General features: G+C 39.9%; 1 protein-coding gene across 5 annotated transcripts in view; it reads left to right on the top strand.

Annotated features, from left to right (window-relative positions):
* hspg2 (heparan sulfate proteoglycan 2) overlaps nucleotides 1-17,569 on the top strand; it is a 97,459-nt gene that overhangs the window by 53,675 nt on the left and 26,215 nt on the right. For 4 of the 5 annotated variants that reach the window (XM_082518352.1, XM_082518354.1, XM_082518356.1 and 1 more), the window contains exons 28-45: nucleotides 90-217; nucleotides 332-418; nucleotides 4,819-4,886; nucleotides 5,016-5,077; nucleotides 5,186-5,326; nucleotides 6,123-6,314; nucleotides 9,699-9,791; nucleotides 9,878-9,967; nucleotides 10,257-10,487; nucleotides 10,578-10,691; nucleotides 10,785-10,912; nucleotides 11,325-11,411; nucleotides 11,581-11,639; nucleotides 11,809-11,973; nucleotides 12,080-12,190; nucleotides 12,420-12,520; nucleotides 12,622-12,802; nucleotides 15,132-15,191. In XM_082518352.1, coding sequence (XP_082374478.1) covers nucleotides 90-217; nucleotides 332-418; nucleotides 4,819-4,886; nucleotides 5,016-5,077; nucleotides 5,186-5,326; nucleotides 6,123-6,314; nucleotides 9,699-9,791; nucleotides 9,878-9,967; nucleotides 10,257-10,487; nucleotides 10,578-10,691; nucleotides 10,785-10,912; nucleotides 11,325-11,411; nucleotides 11,581-11,639; nucleotides 11,809-11,973; nucleotides 12,080-12,190; nucleotides 12,420-12,520; nucleotides 12,622-12,802; nucleotides 15,132-15,191 — 2,098 coding nt within the window. The remainder of the gene's footprint in view (nucleotides 1-89; nucleotides 218-331; nucleotides 419-4,818; nucleotides 4,887-5,015; nucleotides 5,078-5,185; nucleotides 5,327-6,122; nucleotides 6,315-9,698; nucleotides 9,792-9,877; nucleotides 9,968-10,256; nucleotides 10,488-10,577; nucleotides 10,692-10,784; nucleotides 10,913-11,324; nucleotides 11,412-11,580; nucleotides 11,640-11,808; nucleotides 11,974-12,079; nucleotides 12,191-12,419; nucleotides 12,521-12,621; nucleotides 12,803-15,131; nucleotides 15,192-17,569) is intronic. The other variant, XM_082518355.1, reaches the window with a different exon arrangement.

Raw genomic sequence — 17,569 nt, forward strand, 5'->3', positions numbered from 1 at the left:
GGCAAATCCCAACATGTGGCTACCTAAGTGCCATATCTTCAACTGTTCCATGGATCACACCCCTTTTTTATGTGTTTCCTGACCTAAAGCAATGTCTCCATAACACTGCTGGCTCAAGATGTGAGCGCTGTCAAAATGGTTTCTATGGAGACCCTGTCACGGGTGGTGCTCAGGCCTGTAAGCCCTGCTCCTGCCCTGGAATCTCTTCTAATAACCAGTAAGTTTATGTCAGAAATCATTTTCAGTTTACTTTTTTGTTCTTTTTCATGCTAAAGTAAACTGTGTGCAGGGCAGGATCATTCTCAATCGTCATCTCTGTTTTTTCAAACAGATTCTCCACGACCTGCTATCTGGATTCTGACGGCCAGCCGACCTGTGACAACTGTCCTCTTGGATTCACTGGCCGACGCTGTGAAAGGTACGTTGCTCCTCTTCTATTTCTCATCTCTCTATTTTTCTCTTTGTCTTCCTCTCAGGGTTGTCTAAGCACTGCTCAGTGTTTGGGGTTACCTGGCTGGCCGGCAGAAAGGTTTCCAGGGGCTGGCAGTAGCACAGACTGATTTCATTCACAGGAGAGGGATATAAGCATGTCTGTGGTTCAAATTTCCCTTTTTTTCATGGTTTTTGTAGCTGAAGTATATCAAAGGAGGGATGGGATCTCTAATATATCTTTAAGGTTTTGTACTGTGTCCTCACAGAGCTGCTGGTGGTTCTCAGTGTTGTATTGTGGGTGTTTTGATTTGCAGATTGTGAAGTTATTTCTGCTGCTACTAGTAGTTTTCTTCGTCCCACATGCGACACAGACCACTAAGGTTATTTCTCCTGTGGCACAATGCTGTGTCTTTGTTGTTGGCTAAGTTCCCTTCGTTGGTAACGAGGATGCCATCAGTCAGATTAGATTTTTTTTTTTTTTATAGAAAAGAAATATGCTGAAGGAGAACTAACAGTTTGGAAATAGACTTTTTTCCCTCTGTATATCTTACTTTTGCTTTCTTCTCCTTTTACATTATCTCCAGAAGCCTTTTTCAAAGGTTGCCTTCTGCTTCACCTTTTTGCTTGGCTGATAGAAACACATTGTAGGTGCTGGCTAATGTGATTTCTGCACAGATCAGTTGTTTTGGTCATAAATGTAGATGTGGCATTTATGTGGACTGTCTGGCTAATGAATCTTTGCCACCCCAATGGCAAAGATGAAAAGGTGACTTGGGTACACAGCGCATCTTGTCATTTACTATGATATGAAGTCCCTGCCTGTATCCCTGCCTGATTTTGCTATTTTGATATTAAGAGAAGAGATGCCATCTGCAGACAGTTGTGGGGACCCATTCCTGGAGAAGCACACAGAGGGCTCCCTGCCTATGGGATGTGGATCTGAAACAATATTCAATTTCAACTGGGATAAAGAATTAGAACTAAACGGCAGTGGAGATGATGACAGTGAAAATCCTAGGCCTGTTACTACTATTATCCCTACTAGGGCTTTATTGTCTACTGCATCACAGCATCACAGAACTCAATCAACAAAAATAATTGGGGTGGGCGTTGTTTCAGTCACTCCCAAAAAGTTAGTGTCCAGACTCCCACCACGCTTCACTCCAAGCCCAGAGCGCAGACAGTCAAGCTTCCAGCAACTTCTCCGGCTTCACCTGAACTCCTTTAACCGACGACTGACCATGCTGGAAAGCAACACGCTTGATATGAAGGACAGCATTCATAGTATGGAGAAACAGCAGAGTCTTCTCAGCTCCCAGCTGAAAGACGTTATCAGTCTGCAGACAGCCTCAGAGAAGAACAAGAAAGTTAGCGAGCTGGAAAAGAGCTACACAGAAATGGAGGCTCGTCTGAGCAGACTAGAGGGGCGGTTAGAGATCCTAATAGATGGTTTCACAGCCCTGGCTCAGGAGATGAACAAGATGAAACGTACAAGACACATTTCCCGTTCACTCCAAGAAAAAAGGGTTCTGCCTTCACTCACAACTGTCATTGCGGTCCCATTGCACTCAACACCTCAGCCTCAGGTCAGAGTTATACCTACTAAAATGTCTCTCACTAGTAAAGCCACTGTTCCCAAAAGCATACCGACTCCAGGTCTCCTCTCAAACAAACACAAATCTGCTCCTAAGACAGATAGAAAAGTCCAATCAGTGAAAAACACAACAAACCTCCAATCAGTCAATAGGTCATTCAAAAATCAGTCTTCAGCAAGATCAACAGTCAGGTTGAAGACCAGCCAAAGTAAACCTCAAACAAAAAAGCCGGAGGGCAGGAGGGCTGCTGTGACACCAAAACATAATTCACAGCCAAGGCAAACAAAACTAAAGGAAGTTAAAGAAGAGGCAACAATCACAAAATTTCAAGTGGACCCACCACCTCACAACTCAAAGCCTGCTAAAATCCCTCAGCTGCAAAAACAGTCTGATCGGGCCAATAAAAAGGATCCAGCTCTACTTAACATAAACAATGGCCGTAAAAAGACAGTGATAGCAGATGCAACAAAGAAGGCTCCGGAGAGTGTGAAAACTTCAGAAGATGATTCAAAGAAATTGCCAAAGCCTCACAAAGGTAGCTCTAACCCAGATAAGAAAAAGACTGAGCACAAGTTTGCTCATAAGTTGCCCTCTCACAAAACGAAAAATTCAACCAAGGTCACAGTGACAGCCACAAAGACTGTTAAGGCTACTACAGCCAAGAAACCTAAAACAACAGTAAGAAGGACAACTCTTGCTCAAATCAACGCTACCTCTCCAAAGAAGAAGTCGAACATAACGATAAAAAGGACATCAAGTCCCACTAAATCCAAGGCTGTTGCTAGGAAGAAAAACACTAAAAAACACCAACATAAAAAGAAAAAATATTTTGAATCTGGAGTTTTGGACCTGCTGAGGCTTCTAAATGGAGATTCTAAATCTGCTAAGCAGAGCAGGAATCAAGAAGGTTCTCTACATATTGTCTTGGGAAAGCTGGCCATTCCCATCAAAATTATCCCTGATGACTAGAAAATATGTTGTTGTTGTATAATTTTTTTTCAGTTATTTTTTTTTTATTTCTCTGATCTTGGTCCTATTTATATATACTACAATCATATCAATGGAATATAATGAAGGCACAAATATTACAGTACTTACAGTATTTTACAGTGACTTTTAATTTATTAAAGGTATACTATGCGTTTACAGTATAGACTAATACAAAAGTGTTTGGGGGGGATGTTTTCCTCTGCAGAAACCCAACCATTTTTTGTCATTTCTTCTCTCCCCTCTTATTCTGCTGTGTTTGCTACATTTCTAAGCTGCAACTTTTATCCCAAACCAAAAACAAATTGCAGGTTAGTCACAGTGGATATCTTTAAAAATGTTCTGTCCTCTGCTCTCTGTGTGTGTTTGACAGCTGAGCTGTGCTGCTCACACAGAGCAGAGACCACAGGGGACAGCTTGAAGCAAAATTCCTCTCCCTCTTACTTGTCGAGTCATAAAGAGGGGCCGATTTTAAAGGGACAATGCTTTGTTTTTGCTTTGTTCTTTTTGGTTTTTTTGCAAACAGTAACCAACAAGTCCTGCATTTGATACCTTTAGTGTATTATTCCTTTAGTCTTTAATGCAGATGCTTACATATTTTTAAGTGTATTATGTGGCAAAGTACTGTCAGAACTATTGCACACAATTCCGCTATGAAGAGATTGCTTAGCATGTGAACCTTTCATATGTGTACTTTGTTCACTTCATTATGGGCATGCTACCTCAAATTTGACCCCTAAATGTTCCTCTGCAGTCCAAGGCTTTGGACATAAAAAAAAAGAATCCAAGGGCAAAATTTTAATATTGTCATGTAAAAAAATGAGTGTTGCTTTCTGCTTTTGGAGATTGTGCTTTGCGTTTTATATTTTTATAATTTCCATATGATGTTCTTTCAGTATGACAATTTCGATGTACTGTATGTTGATTTTTGTTATTATGATGTCTGTAAAACAAGATTAAGTTAACTCCTTTTGGAAAGTTCTTGAAGTCCCAGTAGACAGTTTGAATAGTGTTTCTGAAAACAAGTTTATAGCATGGAAGTCTGCTTTCTTGGCTGTTGACCTATGGACCTGCCAGAGGATAGGTGAGGTAAGACTGACAGCAGTCGTCCCTGCACAAATCGGGTTTGGATGAGCTGGGTGACAGTGCCAATGTATGCTTGAGCTGATGGTGCTTTGCTTTTCTTTGTCGCACTATCAAAAATGATCACTTTCTTCTGCCTTAGCATCTTCTCTTTTATCTATTCCTAGTAGCTACTATTCCTACCTCTGCTTTCTTTGTTGTCACATGAGTTTAGATTAATAATTGTTTTCATCTTGATCATTTTTTTCTGGTTTTCTATAAATTGTAGTGTTTCTGTTCATTTGAAAAAGAGATTTCTCATTTTCAGCTGTACAACACTCCTGTGAGAGATGGGATCAACATCTGAGACATGTTGAAAGTTTTATCAGAGGCTGTGCTTCATCCATCTCCAGTGCAGGCAGTGTTTAAAACCTGTTAGTATACAGCGGAAAAGCTGGGTGATTTGGTTCATGTTGATGTAATGCTAGCTGTCTGTGTAGATGCGTATACTTGCTGAATGGAGTAACAGAATGGTACATGTGTTTCTTGTCTGAGTCACTCAGTCCTTTGTTTCTTGCTGAGGTCTGGTTTGGGTCAAGAAGATGCCTTAAAGGACATTATTCATCAAATGTATCTCTTCTAGCAGGCTTCCCAGCTTCCTGCCCCATTGTTCTTCAGGTTAATACTTTTTGCATCCTTCTTGACTGGAAATATTTACTTTAACTATCTATTTTTATTTCAGATGTGCTCCAGGATACACTGGTAATCCAATGCTTGGACAGAGCTGTAAAGTTGGCAATGGACGTGATGGTAAATTCAGTATTTTGATCTAGAAAAATAACAAATCTGTGCCTTATTTTTATAAGGAAAATACAAGTTGCAAAGATACTATTCAATACAGAACTTACTGTAATCTTCTACCTTTCTGCCGTGTGACAGAGTGCTATAACTGTGACCAAAGAGGGCATGAAAGCTGCAATAGTGGTGTGTGCAACTGCAAGGTGATCAGACACCGTCACTTCATGTTTGCATTAATTCCTTAGGTATTTTCACCTTCTGAATATTATAGCATGGGCTGCTTGTATCTTTTTCCTCTGATGCTGGTGTAGATGAACGTTGAAGGCCAGTATTGCTCCACCTGTAAGACTGGGGCCTTCCATCTGAGCCAAGAAAACAAAGATGGCTGCCTGTCCTGCTTCTGTATGGGTGTCACTCAGCAGTGCTTCAGCTCAACCTACTACAGAGATCTGGTAAGACTTTAAATAATAGTAAAAATACAAAAACAGATAGGGTCAAGGCCCAGCAAAGACTCCAATATGGCCTACTGGGCAGCGTTAGAAAATGTGATGGAGGGCATAAATCTTGGACTTTTAACTGTATTATCATAAGTTTTACAGCGTTTCCTGCTGATAAAGACCTCCGTTGTAGTCATTCATACTACACCAAAGTAATTAAGTAACAAATAAACAATTGAGTGACAGAAAGGTTCCTGTTTTTTTTCATTATTGCAACTTCCCCCATTTTGCTTTCTTCATTGGTACCTTTTTTAATGTATCTTTTGTAGTGGGCCTCTATTAAACCCTGCACTTTCATTATTCATGTGCAAGAAGACCTTCAAGTCTCATGCAGTCTGTATCAAGCCTGTTAGTCTGCTTCTCCCTTCCTTTTAGCAAAGTTTTTTTTTTCTGATTTTCTGCCTCTTGGAAATGAAAGATTTCAGCACATGGTGGAAGGGTGTTCTGTGCTCACAGCCAGAATATGAGAATATGACATCACCATATTAGGGGTATCAACTTTCGCTGATCTGAAAGTGTAAAAATGTGTTTGAAGTGGAGCGTTTAAAACCGTCTGAACTCTGAGCATTTGGATCAAAGAGATTACTTATCTGTGGGAATGTTTAATAGGAGCGTCTTTTATCACTTTAAAACTTTGCGATTAAAAAATGAGGAAATGCAAAATATTTTTCTTTTAAGCACCTTATTTATTAATGTTTTTTAAGTGGTACTGCATTATTTAGTGGCTTGTATACTTAAATTTGCTTTGTAGGTGTCCTCAGTCTTTTCTCCAGGGAACTTCCAGGGATTCGCTCTGGTCAACCGTCAGCGCACCAGTCGCATTTCCACTGGTTTCACTGTAGAGATTTCCAATGAAGGCACTCAGCTGTCCTACAGTAACTTTGACTACCTGGGACAGGAGCCTCACTACTGGCAGCTTCCAGGAGTTTACCAGGGTGATAAGGTCAGTATTAAAAAGAATATACCACAGATACAACAGTTAAAACACCCCCATGCTGCATATAAACATGCTCAGCAGCACACATCAGAAACAACTAGACCATCCTACTCAACTATTTTCTCCCTTTTGCTGCTTTTTCTTACTTCAAGCTTCAGCCAGTCCTTTTACAGTGAACTTGTTTATCAATCTTTGCGTGATTTCTTTTCCTTCATTCCTGCAGTGGTTTCATCTTTTAAATCTGAACAGCATTTATATTGGCAAAATAATTTGTATAGATTTGATGGCCCCAGTGACGACTCACATACTGTAGCTTGTTCTTTGTGTTTGTCTCCCTCTCCACGCTCTATAGAAAAATTCTCATTTTGCTCGTGTGAAACGAAAAGATCAGGTATAAAGTTGTTGTATGTTGTGATTGCTATTAGATCATATAAAATCTGGTGATTTTTTTCTGAAGTGCAGTGTTATCTGGCATGTTTCAAGTAACTGTACTGCATTTGAAATACGCTGGTTGATGTACAATAATAATAATTATCATGTTATGCATATATTGTGAATATGCACTGAAAAGTTCTGTGATCATTTATCTATACTGGCACAGTTATTTATTAGATGCATGCCATTTTTACAGCTGTGCATGCATTTTGCAGCTGAAGGTGGCAAACAAAGGCCCCTTAGAGTTACCCACTTTTATCAAAGTCCATATTCCACATCGCTTTCTGCTTCACATGATATAAGCCTTGTGGATTGATCATTAATGGTCCATTAAAGAGCTTCATAAACTTTAACTTTTACTGGAATAACACTGCCATAACACTTGCAAATACCATCAGCTCAGTGGTGAGCAAAGTGATCAAAGAGCTTACTTTATCCACATCAATAGAGTGATTCATATTTGCCAGAGGAGCAGCTAAGGAAGGATGCTTCCATCTGGAACCTAATGGCCACTCAACGTAAAGACACCCACAGAACCAAAAGAGCTAGTCAGGTATTTGGTGTGACCTGCACTGTAGATCGGAGAATGTAAAACTCGTTTGTCTAACAAGAATAAGTGATGCACAGTGTTTTTGTGGACATCTATAGAAGTAACAACATCATCTTGGTTATTAGATGTAGCAGCATGAACACTTGGGTTTGATGAAGTGGGACTGAGCAGAAGCACATCGTCAGATATGAGCGTGTGTGCATGTGAGTGAGTTATAGAGAACTCTGGCATGAATAGCAAAATCTTAGTTTCTTACGTGAAAGAACTTTTTAAGTGTTTTGTTGGTGTGACTACATTGTTTGAATGGAAATAATAGAATGAGCCTATCATGGGCAGCATCTACAGTAACTATATAAAAACTGATTGCATGTATAACCTGGTGTTTCTAAATAAACTTTGTCACTTTTATTGATGGTCAAGCAAGGTTTCCATGGTAGGTCCCCCTTCTCTTGGAGTGGGTATATATCAGGTTACCTATTACCTGTCTCTGGTACACCACTTTCCCCTCAGGGTGCTGTCAGAGAGCTGGATGATGAAGTCTGGGCACTTCTCTCTAATTTCTCCAATGGGCAAGCTGGTTCTCCTCCATTTTTTCCCTCCTATAAATCCTCCTCCTTTCCTCCGTACTCTTCTCCCTATACTTCCCGAGTCTCGACTTCCTCTTCGTCTTCCTCTCATTCTCGCTGGTCTTTGCGTAACCCGAGTCCCCCACCCTCCCCATCTGGTATCGCTTCAGTTAGACCAACTCGACCCCAACCTTACTCCCCAGGACATGCTCCTCATCTCCAGGTACACTCTGTCAGAGATTGCAAGAGGTTTCGTTTATTTTTCGCAACCCTTATGTTGATGTCTTGCATTTCTTTTTGGGGCCTGGTTCTCCCGTGAATCAGCAGAGCAAGAACACAGTGAGCAAGACTTATAGTACGACTGGTGGGACCAGCAAGGTAGATAGTGGAATGACTGAGTGACTAACTTCATGTACATTATAATCTTAAACCTTTAAAGTTAATTAACAACTTTCTTTTTTTATTTGTTGAGGGTTGTTTTTTTCCAGATATTTAAAATAAAACTTAATTATAATTTGCGACATTAATGCTGAATATAATGCATGTAGTTCATAAACACTAGAGAATGGGTAGTTGACTTAATTCTAGTGATTAATTGGAATGGAGGTATTTTTTGTTGTTAAGCAAATCACTCCCACTCATTGCTGTCACAGTGTGCACTGTAATTCTCCACTTAACACTGGTTTTTATAATGGCCTGTCATTATGCTGTTGTCTGGTTTAGATCCCCATCTAATTGAGGCACTTGTTAAGCTGTCATTGCCGTATTACTGACTGTGCAAGTTGCTGTTTTAGTTGTCAGGCAAGGCACAGTGCAAGTGCTCTGCTGTTATCGATTGGCAGCAATGAAACTCCTACGTGAAAACATCTACTTCAAAGTGTTTAGTTACATGTTATGTTTGTCCCCGATACTTCCCAGGCATACTTTCTGGAATTCTTGCTTGCTTGCTTGTGATTTCATCTTGCTGCTTAACTCTCGCTCGCTTCCTGTGGCTTATTCTCCTTCCTCCTTTGCCTCTCAGTACTTTCTGGTCTACAAAGGTTTCAACTTGCACCAGGATGGTCTGCTCTACTGGCAGCTTCCAGGGCAGTTCACAGGGGATAAGGTAATTGTGAAAACGTGGCTCGCTCCTGGTCATCCCCTTAGAGGTCACATAAAATATTGCACTCCTATTATCCTCAAGCATTCCTACATACCTGTCCACAAAACCTATGCCCATAGTTTTCCAGTTGTCCCCCACCCTTTCCCTTCAGTGTAGCTTCTTGATTTCCTGTCCTACATTCCTCCTATGTATTAAAATGTGAGGGCTTTTTGCCATGTTATGATTGGAGTTTTAACTGCTTGGCTTTTTGTAAAGTGAGATGTAATGCAAAGGTCAGAGATCATGTTATTAGATTTTCTCTTAATTAAGTGATGAAGTGATGAAAACATGCGTGGCAGTATACGTCTCACATGAGACAAAAGCAGCAGATGCAGCAATGTCATGACTTTCATTCTTTGCTATGGCCTCCGGCTTCAAAAGCATACATAAAGCAAGTTGATGGTATCTTTCTTTGTTAATGGCCTTGGAAAAAATAACCTTCACAATCACAGAAGCCATTAGACATCCTTCCCATGGATAAAATTCAGGGAATGCACTTTTACATGTATTTACAACTCTGCAAAATGTAAAGATGCTCACATGTTGGAAAAAAATCAGTTTACACCTTTATATCCTCCTATCAAAGGACTTGTTGTCAGTAAAAACTCACTTTCAGAAGCCACCAATGTGTTTCACATTTCTCTTTTATCTTGAGAACTGCAGCACTCATTAACCTGACATTAAATTTCACGCTTTAGGTGGGGTCCTATGGTGGAAAACTTAAATATACCATTTCCTATGTGGCTGGTCCGAGAGGAACGCTCCTTGATGATGCTGACGTTCAGATTATTGTGAGTATCTCTGGGAAGTTTGCTGTTTTCTACCATTGTTATATGCATTAGGAGGATTTGCTCACCTGCTTGTGTTTTTCCTTCAGGGTAATGACATCACCTTGGTAGCCCGTCAGCCTTGGCAGCGGAGGCAACAGGGCAGAGAGATGAAGACATTTGAGATCGTCTTCAGAGAGGTGAGTGGTTCATAGCGTTAAGTTATTTTATAAACCAATTTAATTACAAGTTAGATTTTTCCAATTTAAATATATTTTTAATTTTTACTATAGGCCTGTGTTATATATATATAGATAGAGATAAAAACTACAGAAAATTTTAGGCTTGTTGAAGTGAAACCATCCACGACTGAGCCTGTCCTTTGTTTTCTTATCTTCCTGAAGCTGAACATGCTAAAACTCACTTTTCTTAAAATCTATTCATAATGCACACCAATTGCTTTAGCCTATTTTTTTTCCTCCCTACTAGGAAAATTGGCGTCGACCTGATGGCATGATTGCCACTAGAGAGCACCTGATGATGGTTCTGGCTGATCTCGATGACATCCTGATTCGAGCATCCTACTCCACAGAGATGCGCTCCTCCAGCATCTCTGACATCAGCATGGAAGTTGCTGTGCCCAACTACAGCGGCTTGGCACAGGCCCTCGAGGTGGAGCAGTGCCGATGCCCACCTGGATACCAGGGACTCTCCTGCCAGGTCAATATTTTTTTCAATAAATTTCTCAGATTTTTCTTTCTTTTTCCTTTTTACCTGATTGTGCCTAAATCAAGTATGTGTCATTTTTAGGACTGTGCTCCTGGCTATACCCGCACCGGTGGTGGCTTGTACCTGGGTCACTGTGAGCTCTGTGAATGCAATGGTCACTCTGACTCCTGTCACCCGGAGACCGGCATCTGTACAGTACGAAGCACCAGATCAGCTAATGATTGGTATTTTTCTTTGAATTAAAGCTTCCTGACAAGATCTCTAAACAGAGTATTTGCCTTCTTCCAGAGCTGCCTACATAACACGCAGGGTGAGCTCTGTGAGCAGTGTGCTCCTGGTTTCTTTGGTGACCCCACTGTTGGCACTCCAGAAGACTGCCAGCCATGTGCCTGCCCTCACACTGACCCAGACAACCAGTAAGTTCTGGCACGTATATTAAGACGTTACATTCCAGCTCTATTTATAGCTCAGGACAACTGTCCAGTGCAATTAACCCTGTCTTGTAGATTTTGGAGTATTGGTGAAACATTACCCTGTTTACTACAGCCTTATATCAAATCCTGCGTATTTCATTATCCTGATGAAAGTGTCTGATTTTGCACTTACATTTCACTTTACCATAACATAATTTTGCTGTTTCATGGCAATGAAATACCAAATCTGTTGAAAATAATAATTTTGAAAAACAATTGTAAAAAGGCAAAGTCTTAAAGACTACTATAACTTCCATAAAGGACCCTAAGTCTAGTCAAAATTACAAGTAAACACCAATTACTTGTTAACTGAGTTTCTAGACCAACACTTTTACTTTGTGTGTAACTTATGCAGGTTCTCCCCTACCTGTGAGAGCCTTGGAAATGGAGGTTACCAGTGTACTGCCTGTCAGCCTGGCTACACTGGCCAGTACTGTGAACGGTAAGATAACTGCTACTCTCAGAGAGAATACCTCATGTGTTTATTTCAGAAAAACCTTAATAAGATGAAATGCATCATTTATTAAAATACACCTACTGGAATTTCTGTAAAAGTGCTTTTGCTTTCCATGGACTGTTGTGAGACGGGGGGTTTTTTCTGTGCCTGTTAGTTGTGCTCCTGGATATGTTGGAAACCCACAGGCAAGAGAGAAGTGTCGTCCAAATGATGGTAACGTTTCCATGCTTCCAATAAAATAAATGAAAGCCTTGTGCTGTAACTGTGCATGAAATCTATAGGAAACATAATAATTCAGAAATTTATGAAATTTTTGACTGTTCTTACAAAATTCTTCTCAGAGTGAATTCCTGAGTGTTTATATTGACCGTTGCACCTCCAGTTGCAGCCCCACTCGTAGTCAGAATTTATCCAGAGAGAGTCCTAGTGCCACAGGGAAACCCTGTCACTCTGCGGTGTCAGGTGTCTGGATCACCTCCGCACTATTTCTTCTGGTCGAGAGAAGATGGACAGCCAATCTCCGGCAGTGCTGAGAGACATAGACAAGGTACAAGATTCAACCCTTTCACCCTAAATGTAAATGAAACTGACATGATCGTATCTTGTATAGTAGAATGATGATATATATGCAAATGCGAAATTTGTGTGTGCAGGAGCCGAGCTGTACTTCACCAGCGTCCAGCCAAAGGATGCCGGTGTTTACATCTGCACCTGCCAAGACCAGCGCAGCACTAACAGGAGCCACGCTGAAATTGTTGTCACAAGTGTGTATGGGTATCACTGTCACATTAAGAGAAAGATGTTTTTCCTGATGCTGCCTGTTAAAGAACACCAAATATATGTCAGCTGTGGTTCAATAAACACTGATTTTTATGATGAAAAAAAAGGATTTGGGCTTTGTGGTAAATTTAAATTGGTGTCTTGTGTTGCGTTCTGAAATCCTCTTGAAGTATTTTTAAACAGTCAATGTAATCTAACTCTCCCTGTCACCAGGTGTCCCTTCCAAACCTATCCAGGTAATCGTTGAAGAGCCCAAATCCCAGACTATAAGGGTCGGGTCTACTGTCCAATTCATCTGTACTGCACAGAGCAAGGTAACGCTGGCTCATCCTTTATTTATGAGACACTGAGACAGTGTTTTGGAGACGCATACCCTGTGAGATTCATATATGTTTATCTGCTAACTTACGTACAGTCACCAGCCTACACTCTGGTCTGGACTCGAAGCGGCAATGGGAAACTTCCCAACCGTGCCATGGACTTTAACGGCATCCTAACAATTCAGAATGTCCAGCCTGAGGATGCAGGTGTCTACATTTGCACAGGTTCCAACATGTTTGGCATGGACGAGGGCAGAGCCATCCTCTACGTGCCAGGTTCGTGATCCTTGGCACCGCATTCCATTACCCATCACGCCTTGCTGCCATACCAGCTGTGACTACCATACTTTCTCATCCTCACACATTACCCCAGTCCGTCGTCTTACAGTAGTGCATGCTTTTCGTTTCACGCCGTGTGATGTAAACATTCAGCTCAGGGTTAACAGCTTCCTAAGCGCTTGCAGTTCTAACTCCCAGTGCTTTCGCCCTCTGCTCTCAGTTACCACATATATGACATGTCTGACCTCATGCTGCCAATCAATCAGCTCTCTTCTCTGCTTTTTTTTAACTTACAGTCTTTTGTGTCTCTTAATGTGGTTTCCTGGAATATATATGAAGAAATACAGCTTGTGGGTTTGGTAATAACTGAAACTGTAGAACATAAGATATAACACACAATATACATGGGCAAGCATACAGATTAACTAATGGGCACTCAAAGGTCATATCTCTTTTGGAGATGTGATTTGTGGACAATGCTTTCTGCCAACACTCTGATGAAGCTACTGCTGATTTTTATCTTCTTGTTTGTTTGTTTTTTGGTTTATTTTTTCATAATTAATCGGTGGTGGTCTGGTTGCTTCCTGATTACTCATAGATTTTCTTGTTGGTGCCGCCAAACATTTTGCTAGCAGGGTGCTGGATTCTGGTGTGCTCCTATGCTCCTCCCTGGCTTAAGTGTAGTGTGTGTAGCGTAGTGCATAAGACGAGGGGAAATGCGGATGCCACGATGTGTGCTTAGTGACTCTGTGACTGACATTCAACTAGGACTTCACTGTAAAGGATGAATAGGAAGAAGTCCTACTACTCTTGAGTATTTGTGTTACCCAACTTTTAAAGTGTCCCTTCATGAAACTACTGGCTGCTTTGTTACTCCACTTACCATCCTGATGATGAACGTTGTTGAACAAAATGGTGCTACTAGTCACACAGTTGGTTAAATCTATGTTTAAATTTACTGTTGAACTGTGCTGTACTGTTGTAATAGTAATGTTTCATTCCTTTAGTGTTAGTCCACCTTTGTATTGATTGCTACTTCTAATTTTTTGTTGGTTAAAAACTTCAATATCTGACTTTTTCATCTGACCTGCAGAAGAAAAAGAAAAAAGCATGTATTAAATCAACTACAATTGTATATTATGTTTTTTATTTACACTTTGTCAATGTTGTTGGTGCTTTTGATTCTGTGATTGACTGAAATTTGTTAGCCTAGAATGTTTTCATGAAATCAAATATATAAGAAATGTAGATTTTGGGTGCCTTTTTAAAGGAACCTTTAAAAAAGGCAACGTGGACACAGTTACATGGCAAGATGTTTGTTTACATTCACACAATTTTAAGTATTTTTACTAAAAAAAAAAACTTTTAAATTTCACAGGTTAAACTTTAAATGTTGTCTTTTGGCTTTATTTCAGTCGACTGAGTAGATTTCTTTATTTTTCATTCTTATTAATTCAAAGGCTACATGTCAGCATGTATACACAAATGTGCTTTTAAATATATTTTTTAATTTACTCTCCTTTTTTTACTTTCTTTTTAAAACACACCAAAATTATGTAATGTACACTACAATGTATTTATATTAACTGTGAAATATGTTTAAAAGAAAAAAAGTTATTAAAAGTATCACATATAGAACAAAGAGATTTTTTTTTACAGCCTCACTCATTTACATCTATAATATATTTTAGATTCAGGGTGACCACAAGCTGTATGTTGGCTTTTAGCACCTGAAATTTCTGTATTTAAAACAGCTTCTTGCTACTAACCTGCATGTGGCTACTTTGTATATCTTAATTTTGTGTTGCTGAACAGTTCTCATAGTGATGCTCTTTGAGTCTGTGTGTCTGTGTGTTTGTATGTTTCATGATTCTTTTGTCTGTTACACATGTGGTGGTCAGACTTTAAAGTCTAAGTGGGTTTTCCTCATTGTTAGATAAGCATAAAACTGATAAATTTCAAAGCATCATTTCGGAAACTATCTTGACTCACACAATATGTATTAGGTAAGTATTAATTTGAATGCATGAAGCTATTTAATGGCACCACGAGTGACAAATTCTTAAACAATTTAAAAAAACCACAAGCTGAAATGGAAAAACAAATGTCAAAGTGGTGCCATTTGAATTCAATCCCATGATTTTTTAACATGTTTACATCGTGTGTGATGATGTTTGCAATCGAGTGGGAAAAACTACGGCGACTCACATGCAAGGACGGATGTAAGTGTCTCTGAGGAGATGCGAGGTAAACCACCGTTACTTCAGAAAGCTGACCTGTCAGTTTACCTGTTCCCTTCATCCCTTCCTCCCTCCCTCATATCCAGAGGCCTCACAGACTCAGATGTTTTACACATCCTATGAAATGTTTGAAGGACGCAGACATAGTAAGTCCGCATGAGCATGATTTCTTCTACAGGGTTCCCTAGAAGGACCCTCCTCTCTCTGTCTCCTTTACATGCATGCTCTAATCTTCCACAGCATGGATGCGCTAGTGATTTGGTAACATCCATGTACAACCACCCAAGCAACAGCTGCAGACGCTGCATAAATAATAGCCTGGAGCATACATGCTCTCTTATGTGGTGTTCAAAAAGTATCAAAAAAGTCGAATTTAGAGCTAAAAATGTGTTTTTTGTGTCCTTCTTAGAATTAAGGCTTATAAGATTGTACATGAGTGTTACTGGTTCCTACTTGACTTTTTTGGTTCATTTGGATCCATCACTGCTGGGAAAAGTGCATGTTCATTCCAATGGGCATCTCTTTGTGAATGTAGAGTCTACTTTCCATCATTTAGAAAAAGACTTTTAAAAATCTATTTTTTTCAGTCACTGGAGTCCTTTCAGTTACTTTATCGTCCTAGTTACAGATGACCAAAAAAGATGAAATATAACGTGGACAAAGTAATTAAGTATGTTTTGTTAAAATAATAATTGTCCAGCTAATTTTCTGGTTGTGTACTTGCATGTTTTATATGACAGAATGTCATATAGGAAATGTCACTTCATCCTTACCTTCTTTTCCTCTTCACTTTCCTCTATCGTTTCAGGAATCATGCTAAACTTTTTTTATACTGTCATCTGGGCTTCAAACATCATACTGTGCTTAATACATCTCATCACAACCCCATTGCATCATAGCTAAATGTGCATAGCAGACTGGAGTCCACACTTCCATTTGTGTGAAGAGATACTCAGATGGAAGTGTACTTCAAGTAACACCGTGAGTGTTTAGGCTAAACTATACTGCAGTGGCTTCATACAATCAAACACTGTATGAAGAAAATATTTGTTTCTTAAAGCAGTATCTTAATTCTAGTGTGATTATAGATAGTTGTTTTCTGCAGTGGCCACAGGTGAATTAGCTCAACGAGTAACAGAATGGATTTCCATATAATATCTGTGGTGCCCAGAGAATAACTCTTATTCCCATGACTATTTTCCAGACTCACTCAGTGCTCAGTTTATGTTTTTTTGAATAAAATTCCTCAACAACTTCTTTATGGATTGCCATGAAATATGCAGCACTACACATATTCACATCCTTTCACAACTGTTTGTAAACACCAGTAAACCTTTCACATAGCACCATCATCAGGCCGAGAGTGTCAGGTATTTTTTATAGCCCTAAAACTTGTTAAATAAAAACATCCAATCTTTTTGAGCTCTTCTTAAAATGTGATAATTAGCAAATTATTCAATATATTTCCTAAACACATGCAGGTTAACATGTTTCTTGGCATTTAGTTAAAAAATAGTACAAACTAATGGAACTACTGATATTGCTAGTCTTTTTGAATAGCAAATGAAATACCTTTACTGTAATACAGTATAACCAGAGTAAAAAAAGATGAGAAGAATTATATCTCAAAAACTGGGCAGATAAAACCAAAGCTAACTGCTAAGACAGATCCCATGTTAATAATGTGAGAAGTAGTTTTTTGGTGGGTTTTCTTCCTTTTTTGGTATTTTAAGTGTTATTGCATGTTGCACTGATTCTACCATAGACATTTACATCCATCCATCCGTTTTGTTCCACTTATCCAATCCAGGTATGTGTGGGTGGGGGGCAACCATGTCTGCCCTGTGACAGACACGTCACCAGTCTGTCAGTGGGCCAACACACAGAGACAGACAACCATTCACATTCACGCCTTCAGACAATTTAGAATCACCAGTTAGCCAAACCTCATGTCTTTGGACTGTGGGAGGAATCCAGAGAGAACCCAGGCAAGCATGAGGAGAATATGCAAACTTCACATAGAAAGGTCACACGGAGGATTCATACCCACGGCCTTCTTGCTGTGACGTGACATTTACAAAACATAACAAATACAAATAATAAAATACATCTATAGTCATAATCAAATCAGTTCATAGATGCTAAGCCAGTGTTCAGACTGTCATGCCTGCCTCATGTCCCACAGTGAACGCCCTGGAGTGTTCGTGTCACTGGGGTCAGAGAGTCAAAGATTAGCCAAGGCTTCAAAAATCCCAGTTTTCAGCCTACAGTACATAGCCTCCTCCCATCCGACTGAAAGAGCCCTTTCTTTTGGTCTGCTACCCTGGGATCGAATACACAGTCCAGAAGCTAGCCAAACTGGCGTAGACAGCAATATACCCAGAGGCCCTGCCAAGGACTGCATGCCACATCTCATCTGTTTTGTCTGCACTGGGGATTTAGGCTGCCAAGTGGGTTGAGGCACAGGCCATCACTTTCTCTCTAAGTCTGATCACTCCCTTACATGTAAAAACATTTCCACAGT

Source organism: Aulonocara stuartgranti (genome assembly GCF_965226115.1).
Source record: "Aulonocara stuartgranti genome assembly, chromosome: 20".
Lineage (NCBI taxonomy): Eukaryota > Metazoa > Chordata > Actinopteri > Cichliformes > Cichlidae > Aulonocara > Aulonocara stuartgranti.